Consider the following 18,889-nt stretch of genomic DNA (forward strand, 5'->3'; position numbering starts at 1 on the left):
TATAGTGTTGCAGGAGCGCAGGCAGCGTGTGGAATTATGCAGGGGTGCGAGTTGCTACTCGTGTATGGTGTTGCAGGCAGCGTGTGGAATACTGCAGGGGTGCGAGTTGCTACTCCTGTATAGTGTTGCAGGTGCGCAGGCAGCGTGTGGAATACTGCAGGGGTGCGAGTTGCTACTCGTGTATAGTGTTGCAGGCAGCGTGTGGAATGCCGCATGGGTGCGAGTTGCTACTCGTGTATAGTGTTGCAGGAGCGCATGCAGCGTGTGGAATACCGCAGGGGTGCGAGTTGCTACTCGTGTATAGTGTTGCAGAAGCGCAGGCAGCGTGTGGAATACTGCAGGGGTGTGAGTTGCTACTCGTGTATAGTGTTGCAGGAGCTCAGGCAGCGTGTGGAATACTGCAGGGGTGTGAGTTGCTACTCGTGTATAGTGTTGCAGGAGCGCAGGCATGTGGAATACTGCAGGGGTGTGAGTTGCTACTCATGTATAGTGTTGCAGGAGCGCAGGCAGCGTGTGGAATACTGCAGGGTTGCGACTTGCTACTTGTGTGTATAGTGTTGCAGGAGCGCAGGCAGCATGTGGAGTGCCGCAGGTGTGTGAGTTGCTACTTGTGGATAGTGTTGCAGGAGCGCAGGCAGCGTGTGGAATGCTACAGGGGTGCGACTTGCTACTTGTGTGTATAGTGTTGCAGGAGCGCAGGCAGCATGTGGAGTGCCGCAGGTGTGTGAGTTGCTACTCGTGGATAGTGTTGCATGAGCGCAGGCAGCGTGTGGAGCGCTGCAGGGGTGCAAGTTGCTACTCGTGTATAGTCTTGCACGAGCGCAGGCATTGTGTGGAATACTGCAGAGGTGTGAGTTGCTACTCGTGTGTAGTGTTGCAGGAGCGCAGGCATTGTGTGGAATACTGCAGAGGTGTGAGTTGCTACTCGTGTGTAGTGTTGCAGGAGCGCAGGCAGCGTGTGGAATGCTGCAGGGGTGCTAGTTGCTACTCGTGTACAGTGTTGCAGGAGCGCAGGCAGCGTATGGCATACTGCAGGGGTGCAAGTTGCTACTCGTGGATAGTGTTGCAGGTGCGCAGGCAGCGTGTGGAATGCGCATGGGTGCGAGTTTCTACTCGTGTATAGTGTTGCAGGAGCGCAGGCAGCGTGTGGAGTGCCGCAGGGTTGCGACTTGCTACTCGTGTATAGTGTTGCAGGTGCGCAGGCAGCGTGTGGAATACTGCAGGGGTGCGAGTTGCTACTCCTGTACAGTGTTGCAGGTGCGCAGGCAGCGTGTGGAATACTGCAGGGGTGCGAGTTGCTACTCGTGTATAGTGTTGCAGGAGCGCAGGCAGCGTGTGGAATGCTGCAGGGGTGCGAGTTGCTACTCGTGTATGGTGTTGCAGGAGCGCAGGCAGCGTGTGGAATGCTGCAGGGGTGCGAGTTGCTCCTCCTGTATAGTGTTGCAGGTGCGCAGGCAGCGTGTGGAATACTGCAGGGGTGCGAGTTGCTACTCGTGTATAGTGTTGCAGGAGCGCAGGCAGCGTGTGGAATGCCGCATGGGTGCGAGTTGCTGCTCGTGTATAGTGTTGCAGGAGCGCAGGCAGCGTGTGGAATGCCGCAGGGGTGGGAGTTGCTGCTCATGTATAGTGTTGCAGGAGCGCAGGCAGCGTGTGGAATGCCGCAGGGGTGCGAGTTGCTACTCGTGTATAGTGTTGCAGGTGCGCAGGCAGCGTGTGGAATGCTGCAGGGGTGCGAGTTGCTACTCGTGTATAGTGTTGCAGGAGCGCAGGCAGCATGTGGAGTGCCGCAGGGGTGGGAGTTGCTACTCGTGGATAGTGTTGCAGGAGCGCAGGCAGCGTGTGGAATGCTGCAGGGGTGCGAGTTGCTACTCCTGTATAGTGTTGCAGGAGCGCAGGCAGCGTGTGGAATGCTGCAGGGTGCGAGTTGCTACTCGTGTATAGTGTTGCAGGAGCGCAGGCAGCGTGTGGAATGCTGCAGGGGTGCGAGTTGCTACTCGTGTATGGTGTTGCAGGAGCGCAGGCAGCGTGTGGAATACTGCATGGGTGCGAGTTGCTACTTGTGTATAGTGTTGCAGGTGCGCAGGCAGCGTGTGGAATGCTGCAGGTGGGCGAGTTGCTACTCGTGTATAGTGTTGCAGGAGCGCAGGCAGCGTGTGGAATGCCGCAGGGGTGGGAGTTGCTACTCGTGTATAGTGTTGCAGGAGCGCAGGCAGCGTGTGGAATGCCGCAGGGGTGCGAGTTGCTACTCGTGTATAGTGTTGCAGGAGCGCAGGCAGCGTGTGGAATGCTGCGGGGTGCGAGTTGATACTCGTGTATAGTGTTGCAGGAGCGCAGGCAGCGTGTGGAGCGCTGCAGGGGTGCGAGTTGCTACTCGTGTATGGTGTTGCAGGAGCGCAGGCAGCGTGTGGAATACTGCAGGGGTGCGAGTTGCTACTCGTGTATAGTGTTGCGGGAGCGCAGGCAGCGTGTGGAATGCTGCAGGGGTGCGAGTTGCTACTCGTGTATAGTGTTGCGGGAGCGCAGGCAGCATGTGGAATGCTGCAGGGGTGCGAGTTGCTACTCGTGTATAGTGTTGCGGGAGCGCAGGCAGCGTGTGGAATGCTGCGGGGTGCGAGTTGCTACTCGTGTATAGTGTTGCAGGAGCGCAGGCAGCGTGTGGAGCGCTGCAGGGGTGCGAGTTGCTACTCGTGTATGGTGTTGCAGGAGCGCAGGCAGCGTGTGGAATGCTACGGGGTGCGAGTTGCTACTCGTGGATAGTGTTGCAGGTGCGCAGGCAGCGTGTGGAATGCTACGGGGTGCGAGTTGCTACTCCTGTATAGTCTTGCAGGTGCAAGGGTGCATCCAGTTTAGTGGATAGCAAGAGATTGGTGGCTTCAGCCTCTGCTGGTAAGGTATGGGATTGCTACCTGCAGACACTAAGGAAAGATGTAGGACTTCTGGCTGCAACCCATGTGTGCAATGTTGCAAGTGCACAACATAAGAGCTCAGTGGGACATTGTCCATCCTTCATTCTTCCCACCCACGATTTTCATTTCCTTGTTCCAACTACAGGATGAGAGTGAGGCCTTCTGGGTGGTTGCACGGTCAGAAGCCGAGGCGCTGAAGAAAGCCGCTGAGATGCTGGGGACCCCGGAACAAGACATCTTACTTAGGAGAGGTGAGGTCAGCTGGCGGGTCTGAAGTGAGGACCCTTAAATGTTTCACTGGCACGAGGTGAAGGGACCCTTTAGTGTTTCACTGGAACAAGGTGAAGGGACCCTTTAGTGTTTCACTGGCACAAGGTGAAGGGACCCTTTAGTGTTTCACTGGCACAAGGTGAAGGGACCCTTAAGCGTTTCACTGGCACGAGGTGAAGGGACCCTTAAATGTTTCACTGGCACGAGGTGAAGGGACCCTTAAGCGTTTCACTGGCACGAGGTGAAGGGACCCTTTAGTGTTTCACTGGCACGAGGTGAAGGGACCCTTAAGCGTTTCACTGGCACGAGGTGAAGGGACCCTTTAGTGTTTCACTGGCACGAGGTGAAGGGACCCTTAAGCGTTTCACTGGCACGAGGTGAAGGGACCCTTTAGTGTTTCACTGGCACGAGGTGAAGGGACCCTTAAGCGTTTCACTGGCACGAGGTGAAGGGACCCTTTAGTGTTTCACTGGCACGAGGTGAAGGGACCCTTTAGTGTTTCACTGGCACGAGGTGAAGGGACCCTTAAGCGTTTCACCGGCACGAGGTGAAGGGACCCTTTAGTGTTTCACTGGCACGAGGTGAAGGGACCCTTTAGTGTTTCACTGGCACGAGGTGAAGGGACCCTTTAGTGTTTCACCGGCACAAGGTGAAGGGACCCTTAAGCGTTTCACTGGCACGAGGTGAAGGGACCCTTTAGTGTTTCACTGGCACAAGGTGAAGGGACCCTTAAGCGTTTCACTGGCACAAGGTGAAGGGACCCTTAAGCGTTTCACCGGCACGAGGCGAGAGCACTCAGTCGGTCTCATCTGCCCTGCTGTACCTCCTGGTGGTGGGTAGCGCGCGCGTCCAGCTGGTTCAGCATGGTGCCCTCTAACCTCTTGCTGACCAGACCTGAGGTCCCCTTGCAGCTCAGGATGCCGGATAGCTTGCTGATGGTGAGTCCACCCAGCGGGTCTGATGTCTTTAATGGTGGACAGAGCGTTCACGAGAGGGGAAGCCGCCCGAGCCCTGCAAGGCCTCGCGATGAGAAGAGGTGATCCAGGCCTCCATAGGGTGACCAGAAGATCTGCTCCAGAAGGTCTTTGTACTCAGTTTTTACCCAGTCACCAGCATATAGCCCATTTTCTTCTCTGATGCTTCATTTTAAATTAACTCATATTTTGCTTTGTTTGACGCGCGCCTCGAAGCGTTTTTACTGGTGTGCGGACCCTACAAACATCTGGTTAGGCCCTGATCACGGGTCACAGAGCCAAATTACCGCCCGGTTTTATGCTTTATTTTTTCTCCATGATTGCAAGATTTCTGTGTAGAAATAACTTTGTCTCATTCTAGCTCCTAATAACTTTGCCTATGAAAATATTGCATGGGTTAAATAAACTGTGCGATTGTACCACACAGCAAACTCACAAGCAGAGGAAGGAAACTGCTTTTAAAAGTTGAGATGACGCGTCTCCCTCACGAGGGACTGGCATGTACATTTTCCACCTGCGCAGAGCAGATGGTAAATATAAAACATACATGTTAAGTATTTTAAAACATAACATTATTATATGGAGTATTTTTTAACTTTAAATTAAAAGCTCAATTTAATCCGACTTTGTCTCACCTTTTAGTCATTAAGATTGTTTTTTAACAGTGTTATATGGATTACACTATTAAAATTAATATAAAGATACAAAATATTGGTCACGTAATTCTTTTTAAATGTTTGTAAAGTAATTACTTACATACTATTTTAATGTAAATTCAATTAAACAAAATATAGGTTCATTAAAAAAAAATCATTTTAATATTTGCAGATATTGTAAATAAATCTTTGTTCGATCATTAAGAATATATAAAAGATAGAGGCTTTTTGATCAAATGTATTTTCTGTTTTTCTTGGAAAATATTACAATACATATAGTAAAAGATAAAAAAGAACAAAAATACGAAAAATATGAGTAATACTATAACACATTCTGACTGCTTCAGCGCCTCATTGCGGTTTGTAAGCGCTATACAAATGCTGTTTTAGTACAGCTCCATCTCAGTATACTCCATAGTGTAGAACGTTCCTAAGTCTGACCACACTTTATGCCACTCTTTTGGCCCGGATTAGTATCCTGGCCTTGTGTGCCCACCTCACGGGCACGCCTTCTTCGAGGCCTGACGCAAGACTCCTGCCCACCTGGTTAGAAGAGGTAGATGGTGGGTGGGAGTGGTCGCATAACCTTGTTTCTGGACGGATTGTCCACCTGCCTGTTGTGCCCTCCTTGCCCTGCACAGGTTTGTGCATCCAAGGGGTGCAGCGTGGTTAAATGCCCTTCTCTCACCATGCTTCTGAACTCTCTCAGTGCATGTGGCATGCCTCGGAGGGCACGGCTGGCCCTCTGGTCAGCAGTGTCCAGCAGTGTGTGACCCTGGGCAGAAAGTGATGCAGGGCTCAGCCCTATCCCGGGGCTTGCTGTACCCTGTCTCCTCGTCGCCGCAGTCTGACCATCGAGTCTCCGTCTTGTAGCTCATTGATGTGATGGCATTTGTAGTTCCTCGTGAGTGCTCCTGTGGCAGGGAGTGCCTCCCCCGTGTGAACCTTCTGTGTGAGGTCTGAGGCAGTGTCTGCTGCTGAGGGTGTGCTCACAGGGCTGGCTGTTCTTCTCCATCAGATGGTGCCCAGTGTGTGCCACCCTGGCATCTGTTCCTCTGACAGGCTCTTCAAGGCCCCCCTCTTCCTCCTCGGCCAAGGGTAGGACCACCACACTGAGGGGAGTGGGTGCTGACACCAGTGCTGGGGTAGGGGGCCTGCTGTAGGCCTGCTCTGAGCTGGGCCTTGGTAGGCTGGTGGGTGCAGTGCGCGTTTACTGTAGGCGCAGGGAGTTGTGGGAAGATCCATTCCACACTGTCCCTTTGTGAACTGTCTCCATTCCCCACACTGTCTCTTTGTGAATGTTTCAATTCCCACACTGTCCCTTTGTGAACTGTCTCCATTCCCACACTGACCTTTGTGAATGTTTCTTCCCACACTGTACCTTTGTGATTGTTTCAATTCCCACATTGTCCCTTTGTCTCCATTCCCACACTGTCCCTTTGTGAATGTTCCATTCCCACCCTGTCCAGTTGTCTCCATTCCACACTGTCCCTTTGTGAATGTTCCATTCCCACACTGTCCCGTTGTCTCCATTCCCACACTGTCCCTTTGTGAATGTTCCATTCCCACCCTGTCCCGTTGTCTCCATTCCACTCTGTCCCTTTGTGAATGTTCCATTCCCACACTGTCCCGTTGTGAATGTTCCATTCCCACACTGTCCCGTTGTCTCCATTCCCAACCTGCCCCATCCACCCACCCAGGTGTATGAATGTCTTTATTCCCACCCTGCCCCATCCACCCAGGTGTATGAATGTCTTTATTCCCACCCTGTCCCATCCACCCAGGTGTATGAATGTCTTTATTCCCACCCTGTCCCATCCACCCAGGTGTATGAATGTCTTTCTTCCCACCCTGTCCCATCCACCCAGGTGTATGAATGTCTTTATTCCCACCCTGTCCCATCCACCCAGGTGTATGAATGTCTTTATTCCCACCCTGTCCCATCCACCCAGGTGTAGGCTCCTTTCTGGCTCAGTCGGTTCCCTTCTTGTGTCCCGTTGGCACACTTGGCGCGCTGGTGACGGCTTCTACACTACCCTGTGCTGTGCCAACCTGTGAAGTTGTGTGTTTAGTACAAACCAGGTCATGTCATCACTTTCGTGCGGAAGAGGGAGATTGTTTCATCCTTCAAGTGTCCGCCCGACTAGCCGCTTATAAAGTCTGGAACAGCACTTCACAGACAGGGACGAGCCAGCAGGGGGCGCCCCCGGACCTCAGTCCAAGAGCCTGAGTTCGAGGCCTGGCTCTGGGGGTGTTTGTTTCTTACAGGTGCAGGGAGGGGGGAGTTTACTGCCTCAAAACTAACAGCGGGAGCCCAACATATCACCCCAACCCGCCCCACAAAACACCCCACAATACACCCTTTTATTTACGGAGGGACGAGTGCAGCTTTTAAACGTAGATAAGAAGGGTCTGTGAGGGGCTGTGACTGTCTGATTCCTTCAGTTAAGTGCACATGGTGGTTCTTTGGATCCTGTTCGTGTTTTTACATTTTCGTTTTTCTCGAAGTGACAGAAAATGCTGACAAGTAGGTTTGTCCTGGGAACAGCAATGAGATGCCGTGCGCCTCTAGGCGCTTCATGTAATGTCTAATAAAAGGGACAGGCCTGCGTGCCCTTCAGTCTCAGGCATGAGGGACAGAGTCCCTGCACCCCTACATGTGCCCGCTCCCCCTGAGGGGTTCCAGGCCTCGGGAGGGAGGTCCTCCCTGATCTCAGTCCATATGGAGTCTCTGCGCCCCCCCCAGCAGACAATCAGCAGGCAGAGAGCCTCGGTCTCTGCCGGGCAGTGAGGAGGGCACGGGGTGTTTATATCCCACAGTGGGTGGTGCTCCCACCACTGAGCAGGCCCTGTCTGCAAGCAGCGCCACCCTCTGTGCCCGCGGCTCTGTGCCCGCTGCTCTGCTCTGTGCCCGCTGCTCTGTGCCCACTTCTCTGCTCTGTGCCCACTGCTCTGCTCTGTGCCCACTGCTCTGTGCCCACTGCTCTGCTCTATGCCCACTGCTCTGTGCCCACTGCTCTGCGCCCGCTGCTCTGCTCTGTGCCCACTGCTCTGTGCCCACTGCTCTGTGCCCACTGCTCTGCTCTGTGCCCACTGCTCTGTGCCTGCTGCCCTGCTCTATGCCCACTGCTCTGTGCCCACTGCTCTGTGCCCGCTGCTCTGCTCTATGCCCACTGCTCTGTGCCCACTGCTCTGTGCCCGCTGCTGTGTGCCCGCGGCTCTGTCCCCGCTGCTGTCTGCCTGCTGCTCTGTGCCCGCTGCTGTCTGCCTGCTGCTCTGTGCCCACTGCTCTGTGCCCGCTGCTGTCTGCCCGTGGCTCTGTGCCCGCAGCTCTGTGCCCGCGGCTCTGTGCCCACTGCTGCCCCTCCTCTCACGAGCATGTGCTGTCGTGTGCAGCCTCTGCGCCTTCAGTACTGACATCCAAAGCTACAGGAGCTTTCCTTGGTGTCCAAGCTCCCTCATCATCACTCATTCAGCACTGAGATCGTCTTCTCCAGTAACAGACTTCTCCAGGAGTGCTAACTCTGTGCTGCCATGTTCTTAGGATTTGCATGGCGCAGCTAATCCCCGTGAGGGTATGCAGGCACCTGGGCAGGCGTGTAGGCATAGGACTAGGACTAGGGGTAGGGTGTCCACCCCTTTGTCCAAGAGGCAGTTCTTCAGCTTCTTGCGGAATTCAAGAAATGAGGAAGAGGCCCTGATGTGTTGAGGGAGGTTGTTCCTTGTCTTGGGTGCGATATAGGAGAATGCTCGACATCCCGCTCTACTCTTGTTAGTGCGGGGGTGGGAGAGTGAGGGTGGCTGAGCGCACGTGTCTGGAAGGTTGGTGAATGTGGAGGGGGTTGTTCTGCAATGACTTGTATGCTTGCACTAGGAGTTTGGATTTTCTGAGATTGTGACTGGGGGCCCAGTTGAGCTCCCTGAGGTGTGGTGAGATTTGGGTGCGTTATGGGAGGTTGAGGATGAGTCTCGCTGCAACGTCCTGGACGGTTTGAAGTCAGTGTCGGAGATGGTAGGAAATCCCGGTGTAGAGTGTGTTGCCGTAGTCCAATCTGCTTGTGATGAGGACTTGTGTCTGGTGCCCTGGGGTAGCCATTTGAAAATCTTGCTTCTCACGCGGAGAGCAGGAGGAGCCGACCACTCTGTTATGATGCGCTTGTCGTCCAGGATGATACCCAGGTTTCTGGCGTGATCGGTAGGTGTGGGTCCAAGTTCTGCTGCCCACCACTTGGAGTCCCGTGGAGAGTTCTTGCTCCTGAAGATCAGCACTGACGTCTTGTTGGAGTTCAGTTTTACGCAGTTAGATCTCATCCAATCTCCTGCGTTGATCATGCAGTTGGAGAAATTGGTTCTGGTGGTGCTGGGCTTGTCGGTCAGAGAAAGGATGAGTTGGGGGTCATCGGGTTAGGATACAATGTTGATGCCTTCGGATTTGATGATGTTGGCCTGTGGAGTCACGTAGGTGTTCAACAGGGCTCAGCTGAATGATTAACCTTGAAGCACTTTGCAGATCAGATCCTTGGATTCAGATGCAAAGGGCGGTCAGTGGCATAACAAAAGACCCCGCAGCAGCTCCAGTGGTGCATGGGGCCCCCAAGCTCAGTACCCTGGCCTGAGAGCTCCTGAGTGAGTTTTGAGGGGGGCCCTCCATGTACTTTGCATTGGGCCCCCTTAACTTTAGTTACTTCACTGAGGGTGGTAGTCTGACTCGCTGTGTTCCTCCTGTAAGGAAGGAGCCTATGCACTTGAGGGCCGAACCCTGAATGTCTGTCATGCAGCCTTCTGACAAGGGTGTGGTGGGAGACCGTATCGAACGTTACAGAGAGGCTGAGAAGGATGAGAGCTGCAGTTTCTCCATGGTCCAGTATTGTTTTCATGTCGTCTGTGGCACCATGCGTGCTGTTTCCGGTCTGTGGTTGCTCTAAAATCTTGATTGGCTGTGGTCCAGTCGGTCGCAGAGTCAAGGAGGCGGGTGAGTTGTTTGTTGATGACTTTCTCCATCACTTTGGCAGGGTGTGGGAGAAGAGAGATCTTTAAGTTGCTCAGCGTACTGGGGTCTACTGGTGGTTTTTCGTGGAGGGCGTTGACTGTGGCACATTTCCAGACTTCTGGGAAGGTGGTGCATTCGATGGAGGTGTTGATGAGATGTTAACTTATACCCGTCCAGTGGCTCCATCCTGTGTGATGCCTGTAACCAATGAGGCCACAGCACACTGCATGCTTGATTACGAAATGTCGAACTACAGTTCCCAGAAGACAACCTACTGGTGACCGAAAAGCCATGACTGGTTGAATGTGCCATGCATGACCTGGGTCCATTTAGCAGCAGTGCTCATAGATCAGGGGTGTGCAGTTTTATAAAATAGATACTTGTCCAAGGAATTGAATGCTTCACAAATCTACATACATAGTAACAAAACGTTTGCTCCTCAAGAAGAGAGTCTGCCAGGGTGAGCAGAGATAAGCCTGACAGACACTCTTCAGTTTCACGTCAGGCAGCCAGGAGCTAAACATGCACTATTTGCGCAGGCTCCCGGCTGTCTGAGCTGAGCTTTGCTGGGCTGAAGAGGTCACAGCCCTGTGGGCGTGACCTCTTCGGCCTAGCAAAGGAGCCTGGAGGCCCTCCTCCTGATGAAGAGGGGGAGCGTCACCGACTGCTTCGGACCTGGTCGCTTCAGTTTCAAGCCCAGAAGCGCCCAGGGTTGAATGTCAGTCAGTGACACCTCATCAGAGAGTGGGGTGAGGTCACCAGTCTCACTGACCCCGTCCCACTCTGTGACGAGGCTGGGACTGCTGCCTTCTCTTATTGGGTGACCTTAGGTTAGCCAGTGAGGGAAGGCAGCAGTCCCAACCCTCCTGGGACCTCCGAGGCTGAAGGTAAGTGTATGTTTTTCTAAATGCATGTTTGGTGTGTGCATGAGCGTATGTTTGAATATTTGATAATGAGTGTTGTAAATGGATGTATGTGTGAATGAGTGTGCATGTGTGCCTGTGTGTCCCACCCTACCACCTCCCTCCTAAAATTACCGTCCGCCACTCCTAGGAAGGCTCTGATTATGATGCTTTTCTGATTATACCAGGCTTCAAAGGATCCAGAGTTCTCTTTCTGTAAAATATTTGATTACTCGCTGACGTTATTTGTGAATGGCCTCTGTTTAGAGGAGTTTTCTGGTTGCAGGATGGCTTTGAGTATGTCACCGCTTTTGTTATCCATATTTCCGGATATACTGTTGTTCTAACTGTATCATTGCTGGCTTTCTTACTTTAGTTTCTGAAGAGGACCCATGAAATGTTTTATCAAATTTACATTCAAGCTTTCACTTGATTTCACAAAATGTTACTGCAAATAAACCAAGACTGTACTTGTGGTCCTGAGGGTGAACAAGAGCTCGCAGTCTGACCTTGGCCAAATCAATTCATCCTCCTGTGCCTTAGTTTGTAGGGACCGAAAAACACATTCAGTTGACCTGCCTTCGGGTTCAGCACCTAAAATACATAAGACCAAAATGCATTCTGCACCGACCAAGCAGACATCTCAATCTGTTTCAGTATAAAGCTGTAAATCTGACATATATACTTCGGAGCCGAAAACATCACTTTCGGAACCAACAGTTTTGGTTTGTGTTAAACTTCTGTGTTGAAACCTTCGGAACTGAAAACTGCCATCACTACACATCCTGCAGAGAATTCATCTCGCATAGCACCAACACTTGAAGTAATGGACGCTAAACTGCGCAAGCTTCAAATACAGAAGGGAACAGGAATTGTTCTAATTAAACATAGACTCACATTTCAAGAGACCTTGGATGCTGGGCCTCCCCCTGAGAAAGTCTCCAAGGAAAAGGACCAGGCTCTGGAACAACCTCCACCTTCACCACCTCATTCTCCTTTACTAACTTCTACTCCACCACCGTCAACTCCACATGCCACATCTCTCCACAAGCATCATCAGCATCAGCTGCATTCGCCTTTCTCTTACCGCCTCTGTCGGATGTAGGTGGAGAACGGCTTCGGATCTTTCACGTCCTGTTCTGGCCAAGATGAGGGCGACCCCTTCCAGTAGCCACTGTGCTGCTGACAAGATGGAAGCCTAAGTAGTCCGTGCCCTCCAGAAGGAGCTCCAGAGGAAAAACCACCAGGGAAAAAACCTCTAGAAAGAGCTCCTGAAAATCAGAAAGGCAAAGTAGAACTCAGGACTCCAAGAACTGGAACATCAGGAATCTCCAATAAAACCAGGCAGGAACAATCCACAGCACACACAAGGGCGAGGACCACCACCATCCAGCGTTGCAACACAAAGAAGAAAGAAACTCAAGCTCCTTATATACCAGAAAACAGGAAGTGAACAAACAGGATAAAGGAAAGCCACCATATTAAGTTGGGAAAGTGTCATAGGACAAACTAGGCAAAACACCAGCTTCGAAAGGGATTAATAAAAGGGAAGAACAAGCATTCCGGGACAAAGAAAGCTTGGTCTCCAAAACCAAAGAACGAACAGCCCAGAATCAAAGAAACAGGTAAGTATTATTTATGCGTCGCGGGGGCCACCCTGAAGATACCACTGCTTGCAATCAAGTACTGGCCAGAGCAGCTGCCCTCTTGCACCAGCCCTGCAATCGCTTCTCTTTACTTACACACAGCCTCAGGTGCCCTTTCTTTAGGGCCCAGCACTAGCAGCAGCAAACCAGCTCACAACCAGCAGCCTGGTATGTTCACAAAGTGCCTGAGCTCTAAGGCCCTCCCTCAGGCTACCCACATCTCTATCTGGCGGGAGCTGCCGGACCACCACTCAGCAGCTGATGCTCCCCGGTCTCCAGCTCCCCCTGCTGGCCTCAGCACCGTACCCCGTAACACCACTTCAGGTTCTTTTCAAGTGGATCTCTGACTGCAAGGTTCCTTTTTTCCAAGAACAGACCCCCACCTCATGTGCAAATACTGTCCATGCCCAGTGCCGGCGCCCGTGTGCACATAGAAAGTAAAACAAGGGTGAGACTGACCTGAGGCTGAATGCTGTCTGGGTCCTGGGTCCCTGTTGCCAGCGGCCTGGCTATCTGCTTTCCTTAGCCACTTACTCCCAGGCTGCTAAGGACAGTGAAAGGAGGGAGTCCTGGATCTGAGCTGGCGCTGGTGCAGCCCCACAGCAGCAGCTCCACGCCTCCCTCTGCCTCCTGCGCCCGGGCTACTGAGGACAGTGAAAGGAGGGAGGCCTGCATCCGGCGCCGGTGCAGCCCCTCAGCAGCATCTTGCAGCAGCTCCACACCTCCCTCTGCCCCCTCTCCCAGGCTGCTGAGGACTGTGAAAGGAGGGAGGCCTGGACCTACAGCTGGCTTAGCCCCTAAGCAGCAGCGTGCAGCAGCTCCATGCCTCCCTCTGCCCCGCTCCCGGGCCGCTGAGGACAGTGAAAGGAGGGAGGCCTGGATCCAGAGCGGGTGCAACCCCTCAGCAGCAGCTTGCAGCAGCCCATACCTCCCTCTGCCCCCTGCTCCTGGGCTGCTGAGGACAGTGAAAGGAGGGAGGCCTGGATCCGGAGCTGGTGCCGGTGCAGCCCCTCAGCAGCAGCTTGCAGCAGCTCCACGCCTCCCTCTGCCTCCTGCTCCCAGGCTGCTTAGGACAGTGAAAGGAGGGAGGCCTGGACCCATAGCTGGCTCAGCCCCTCAGCAGCAGCGTGCAGCAGCTCCATGCCTCCCTCTGCCCCGCTCCCGAGCTGCTGGGGACAGTGAAAGGAGGGAGGCCTGGATCCAGAGCGGGTGCAACCCCTCAGCAGCAGCTTGCAGCAGCCCATACCTCCCTCTGCCCCCTGCTCCTGGGCTGCTGAGGACAGTGAAAGGAGGGAGGCCTGGACCCACAGCTGGCTCAGCCCCTCAGCAGCAGCGTGCAGCAGCTCCATGGCTCCCTCTGCCCCGCTCCCGGGCTGCTGAGGACAGTGAAAGGAGGGAGGCCTGGATCCAGAGCGGGTGCAACCACTCAGCAGCAGCTTGCAGCAGCCCATACCTCCCTCTGCCCCCTGCTCCTCGGCTGCTGAGGACAGTGAAAGGAGGTAGACCTGGATCTGGAGCTGGCGCCAGTGCAGCCCCTCAGCAGCAGCTTGGAGCAGCTCCACGCCTCCCTCTGCCTCCTGCTCCCAGGCTGCTGAGGACAGTGAAAGGAGGGAGCCCTGGACCCACAACTGGCTCAGCCCCTCAGCAGCAGCGTGCAGCAGCTCCATGCCTCCCTCTGCCCCGCTCCCGGGCTGCTGAGGACAGTGAAAGGAGGAAGGCCTGGATCCAGAGCAGGTGCAACCCCTCAGCAGCAGCTTGCAGCAGCCCATACCTCCCTCTGCCCCCTGCTCCTGGGCTGCTGAGGACAGTGAAAGGAGGGAGACCTGAATCTGGCGCCAGTGCAGCACCTCAGCAGCAGCTTGCAGCAGCTCCACGCCTCCCTCTGCCTCCTGCTCCCAGGCTGCTGAGGACAGTGAAAGGAGGGAGGCCTGGATCCGCAGCCAGCACCAGTGCAGCCCCTCAGCAGCAGCTTGCAGCAGCTCCACGCCTCCCTCTGCCTCCTGCTCCCAGGCTGCTGAGGACAGTGAAAGGAGGGAGGCCTGGATCCGCAGCCAGCACCAGTGCAGCCCCTCAGCAGCAGCTTGCAGCAGCTCCACGCCTCCCTCTGCCCCTTGCTCCGGGGCTGCTGAGGACAGTGAAAGGAGGGAGGCCTGGATCCGGAGATGGTGCTGGTGAAGCCCTCAGCAGCAGCTTGCAGCAGCTCCACGCCTCCCTCTGCCCCTTGCTCCCGGGCTGCTGAGGACAGTGAAAGGAGGGAGGCCTGGATCCGGAACTGGGGCTAGTGCAGCCCCTCAGCAGCAGCTCCACGCCACCGACCGGCAGAAAGCAGAGCCTTAGCTATGGGTCTCCTTGCCTGTCGTAGGGCAAATGTTGTCTTCATTTTGGGCCGAGTGTAAAGTGCATTCCAGTTATGGGCCACACAGCGCAAGTGCAGACTGCGCTTGCGCTGTGACCTATAACCGGGCTGTAGTGCGCAGACACACCGTGAGCTATGCTCTGCTGCCGAGACTAGCGGAGTTTTGGGCCGAACTCCGTACTTCAAGAGCAGTGGCAAAAACTCTGTTAACTCTACCAGTGGAGTGGAGCGAACCGCCCCCCTATCATATGTAGCTATACACACTACTCGCTTGAATGTGTACATAACACATCTCAAGTATACACTGCATGCATGACCCTTGTGTGACACAGCACAGATATGTCATATACTATAGTATATCTCTGTGCTTACAAGAACACTTACTACCAGGTCACAGCACACTAACAACAGAGCACAATACACCTAACAGACATTTTACACAGCCATTGAACATGCGCAATACCTCAAGTAGAAGTGGATATGGTGCACAATGCCGGCCAAAACATTTCCTCGAGAAAAACAAGTTGCAGAGTCCCGATCCAACACTAGATGGCAGGAGAGTGCATAACATGCGAATATGCAGCCCTACACGCTACAAGTAGATGCTTACAGCGTAAGTAACATGCTCGTTTCTAGCTTCCAGTCCCAGGCCAGTGGACTTCAATTTCACACCCTTGTGCCAATTAACATGATGAACAGCTTACTGAGGACCACACCTGTACGCACCGTCATCACAGCCAAGCAAGCTGAATGTGTGCTTCTCAGATGCCTGTAACATAGCATATCATTCACGTATCAATGACCCTCCTAATCTATGAAGGTTTTAGACAGGCAGGTGTGAGAGTAGATATCTTAGTGCTAACAGCCAGCCTAAGGGAAACCCTAAAACAAGTATAGTTCTGCAGTAACTAGCCTTCACAGCCAACCCATTAGTCTCTAATTAGGAAATAGCCAGGTTCTAGGTTCTTCCTAAAGCTGTAAAGATTTCCATTAGCTCTGAGCGGGCCATCAGTTTGTTCCACATCTGAGCTACCTTGACCTGAAAGGACCGGCCCCCTGACCTTACTTTCCTAACCCTTGGTATGATGACCAAGTTGACCGATGAAGAATGTAGGAGCCTCTGAGGTCTGTAATGTCTAAATTTCCTCTCTAGCAATACAGGACCTGTCCCATTGATGGCTTTAAAGACCACACAGAGTGCTTTAAAGGTAATTCTCTCTGACTGGTAACCAGTAAAGCTCTTTCAAAGCACTTGACGCAGAGTCATATCTTGGTTTATTCAGTGTAAGTTTTGCAAGTTTTAATGAATGTACTCTTTTTTCTAAAGATTAAAACCTGATGGTTAACCTCAGTGACTTTCTCAATTATTTCTGTTCCTCGTTTGTCCGCAGATCCCGATGTGCTTGACACCTGGTTCTCATCCGGCCTCTTCCCCTTTGCCATGTTGGGGTGGCCTGAGCAGGTAAGTGCCTTCTCATGACACCGGGTGGAACACTGTCCACCGTGCTCTGGCTGCCCTTAATTCTCAGGGTCTTCATGACGAGAGTTGTGTGGTGTCGATCATACAGCATTCCTGATTAATCAGACTGTATTGGCGTCCTCTCACATTCTCACCTGATTGATGAGGTTGCTGTAGTCAGTCCCCTGTTGCACCCTCGCCGTCCTGTGCGAGTCAACTGTTGGAATGACCTCAGTGGTAGCATTCGGTTCCAGAGACAAGTCTGGCATCACTTCCCATCGACAGCTGTGACCCGTGGTAGGGCTTGCCTTGGTCTTCAGGACCACGGAGACCACAAAGGAATGGATGATCGTGGTGGCTATGGAGGATGCATGATATTTTTGTAATCACGTTTAATTCTTTCATCTTCGTGGGATAATCTGCAGTGTGTTGAGAGAGGAGCGAGCGGAAACCATGAAAAGGCAGTTAGAAGGCAGTGTGTGCAGGCCGCAGAGGACAGCCTGTTGTGTCACTGTGCATCACTGATGCGGGCAGCTGGAGCTTGCCACTGCACACCTCTGTAACACTTGAGACCAGAGCAGTATCTGTAGAGTACTTGACCACAGGCAGACCAAGGTAGACACTCGGGCTTCAGCACAAGCAGCCCTGTCGCAAGACTGCCGGCGAGTTAACCACATCTTGGAGAGCTTAAGAGGAACAGAGCCAGCTGGGGTAGGCTTCCTTTGCAGAGTCGTCCCTCATCAGTTTAAACTTAGTGACTCCCACGTGTGAGATCTCTTGCACTTGTGCAGGATAATTCAGTGCTTATGATTGCCAATAAAGATTCATCTGAAGGATAACTTGAAAAGCAAGTTGTCCTTTGAGGAAATGCGCCTGAGGGAGGGTTTGCCATTGTACATCTGTCAATGGACTGTCTCTCATGTTCAGAAGACACATGTTCATGCACGAGCTTTACAGCAAATGTGCGGAGACGCACATGGAGACTGAGTTGAAGCGATTCACCCTGTGGAGGTAGACGGCACGGTGAGAAGCATTGCAGTATTCGACAGGGTCTTATGGATGCTCTGAATGAATGCGTGAATTCTTCGGGATGGATGAGTGTAAGGTTATGTGAGAAGTAGTGAGCTTGCAGAATGTAGTGCTTAGGATGAGTACGGAATACGGGTGTCCAGCTTTAGAGGCTTGCTGTGCTGTCTTCCAGATACATATTTTTTGTGCCTTTCCTTGGACCCGGATTAAAGTATTGCCTGTTTTATTTATACTAGAGGGATGTTGAAGTCTACCACCCCGTTGACATTGCCGGTCTGAAATTCACTGCTTATTTAGTGTGTGCAGCTTGTACATGTTGTTTCCTAGAGTTGTACACAGTGATGTGTAGTTGTTGTGTCTTAGACCCTGAAGATAGGATCTCTGAGGTGTGATCCAGTGTCTTCAGCCACCCTGCAGTAACCACTCTCCCTCGCTCTGTCCCCTTACCAGACACAGGACCTGTCACAGTTCTACCCCAACAGCCTGCTGGAGACGGGAAGTGACCTCATCTTCTTCTGGGTGGCCAGGATGGTGATGCTGGGACAGCAGTTAACTGGTCAGCTGCCCTTTTCCCAGGTATCATCCATGTTTCCTTCTACTTCTCAAATGCACCTTTTTTTGGAACAACAGCATAAAATATGTAGTTTGATGCTCTCATCTGTGTCACTAACTTTAGAATATATCAGCTACTTTTTGTACTGTAGACCATATTTGTGTCTTGTTGTATTTATATATTTTAGAGCTCCATTTCTGGTCTTTCCTTAGAAAGAGCTTTCACTATCTTGCAGCCTAATGTAGTAACGAAAAATCATTAAAAAAAATGCATTCATACATACATACATACATACATGCAGAGGCCTTTGGTCAACCTTCTTCATCCATTGGTCTTTGAACTGTTACTCACATATTGCCTCCACCTACCACAGCGTTCAGCTTGAGGCAGTGAGTAAACCCACTTCAGCGATTGGCTGTCTTGCTGTGTGAGTGACAGCATAGTGTCCTATCACATGTGCACATCCACCTAACAAGAAGTGCACTTCGGCCCCAGTCCTGATGATTCAGTGCTTTGTTTTATCAATTCTTTTTTTCAATCCTATCTGTATCATTTTTTTTAGTCTTCCATGTTTGTTTAAACTTAGTTTGCAGGTTACTACAGTTCAAAGCCAATGATATGTCTTTTGCCCCCATTAACAATATTTTCCCGCGATGCACATTAAAATAAAGAGGGTTGCAATACCTATTCCAAGTACAAATGTATGCTCGGAAGTACTTGCTTATTAATATTACATTTTTCAATTTCTACTTTATATTTCAAACACAAGAACACAACCTTCATTCTGCAGCATGTTTACTTTTTCCTTCTTTTTCGCTGCATACACTTGCTTTAAAAAATAAAATACAATAGCCATCGCCCCGGCTTGCATTGGCCAGACCTGTTGACCCTCTGGGAGTTCTTTTTCCAGCTTGTTGTAGCTCTCCGTACTTCATGATATGCATATTTTCCAATTTGATAGCAATTTTGGTCGTTTTAATTAACGCTACATAGTTGTGGCTTCTCCACCATTTTACCAAGCTTTTATCTATACAATGTATGTTTTTATAATCTGATGGATGCTTCTACCTGCAGATTCCTCCCCTCTTGAATCCTTCCAAGCTCCAGACTGGGTCTGGAAAGTGTAACCTCTTTTCTGCGTAGTGGGG

At 52.1% G+C, this 18,889-nt stretch overlaps 1 protein-coding gene across 3 annotated transcripts in view; it reads left to right on the forward strand.

The window, feature by feature from the left end:
* VARS2 (valyl-tRNA synthetase 2, mitochondrial) overlaps positions 1-18,889 on the forward strand; it is a 140,570-nt gene that overhangs the window by 80,203 nt on the left and 41,478 nt on the right. For all 3 annotated transcript variants that reach the window (XM_069241939.1, XM_069241942.1, XM_069241941.1), the window contains 3 exons: positions 3,052-3,157; positions 16,092-16,162; positions 17,639-17,764. In XM_069241939.1, the coding sequence (XP_069098040.1) occupies positions 3,052-3,157; positions 16,092-16,162; positions 17,639-17,764 (303 nt within the window). The remainder of the gene's footprint in view (positions 1-3,051; positions 3,158-16,091; positions 16,163-17,638; positions 17,765-18,889) is intronic.

This window comes from Pleurodeles waltl, chromosome 6 (assembly GCF_031143425.1).
Source record: "Pleurodeles waltl isolate 20211129_DDA chromosome 6, aPleWal1.hap1.20221129, whole genome shotgun sequence".
In the NCBI taxonomy this organism is placed as follows: Eukaryota; Metazoa; Chordata; class Amphibia; order Caudata; family Salamandridae; genus Pleurodeles; species Pleurodeles waltl.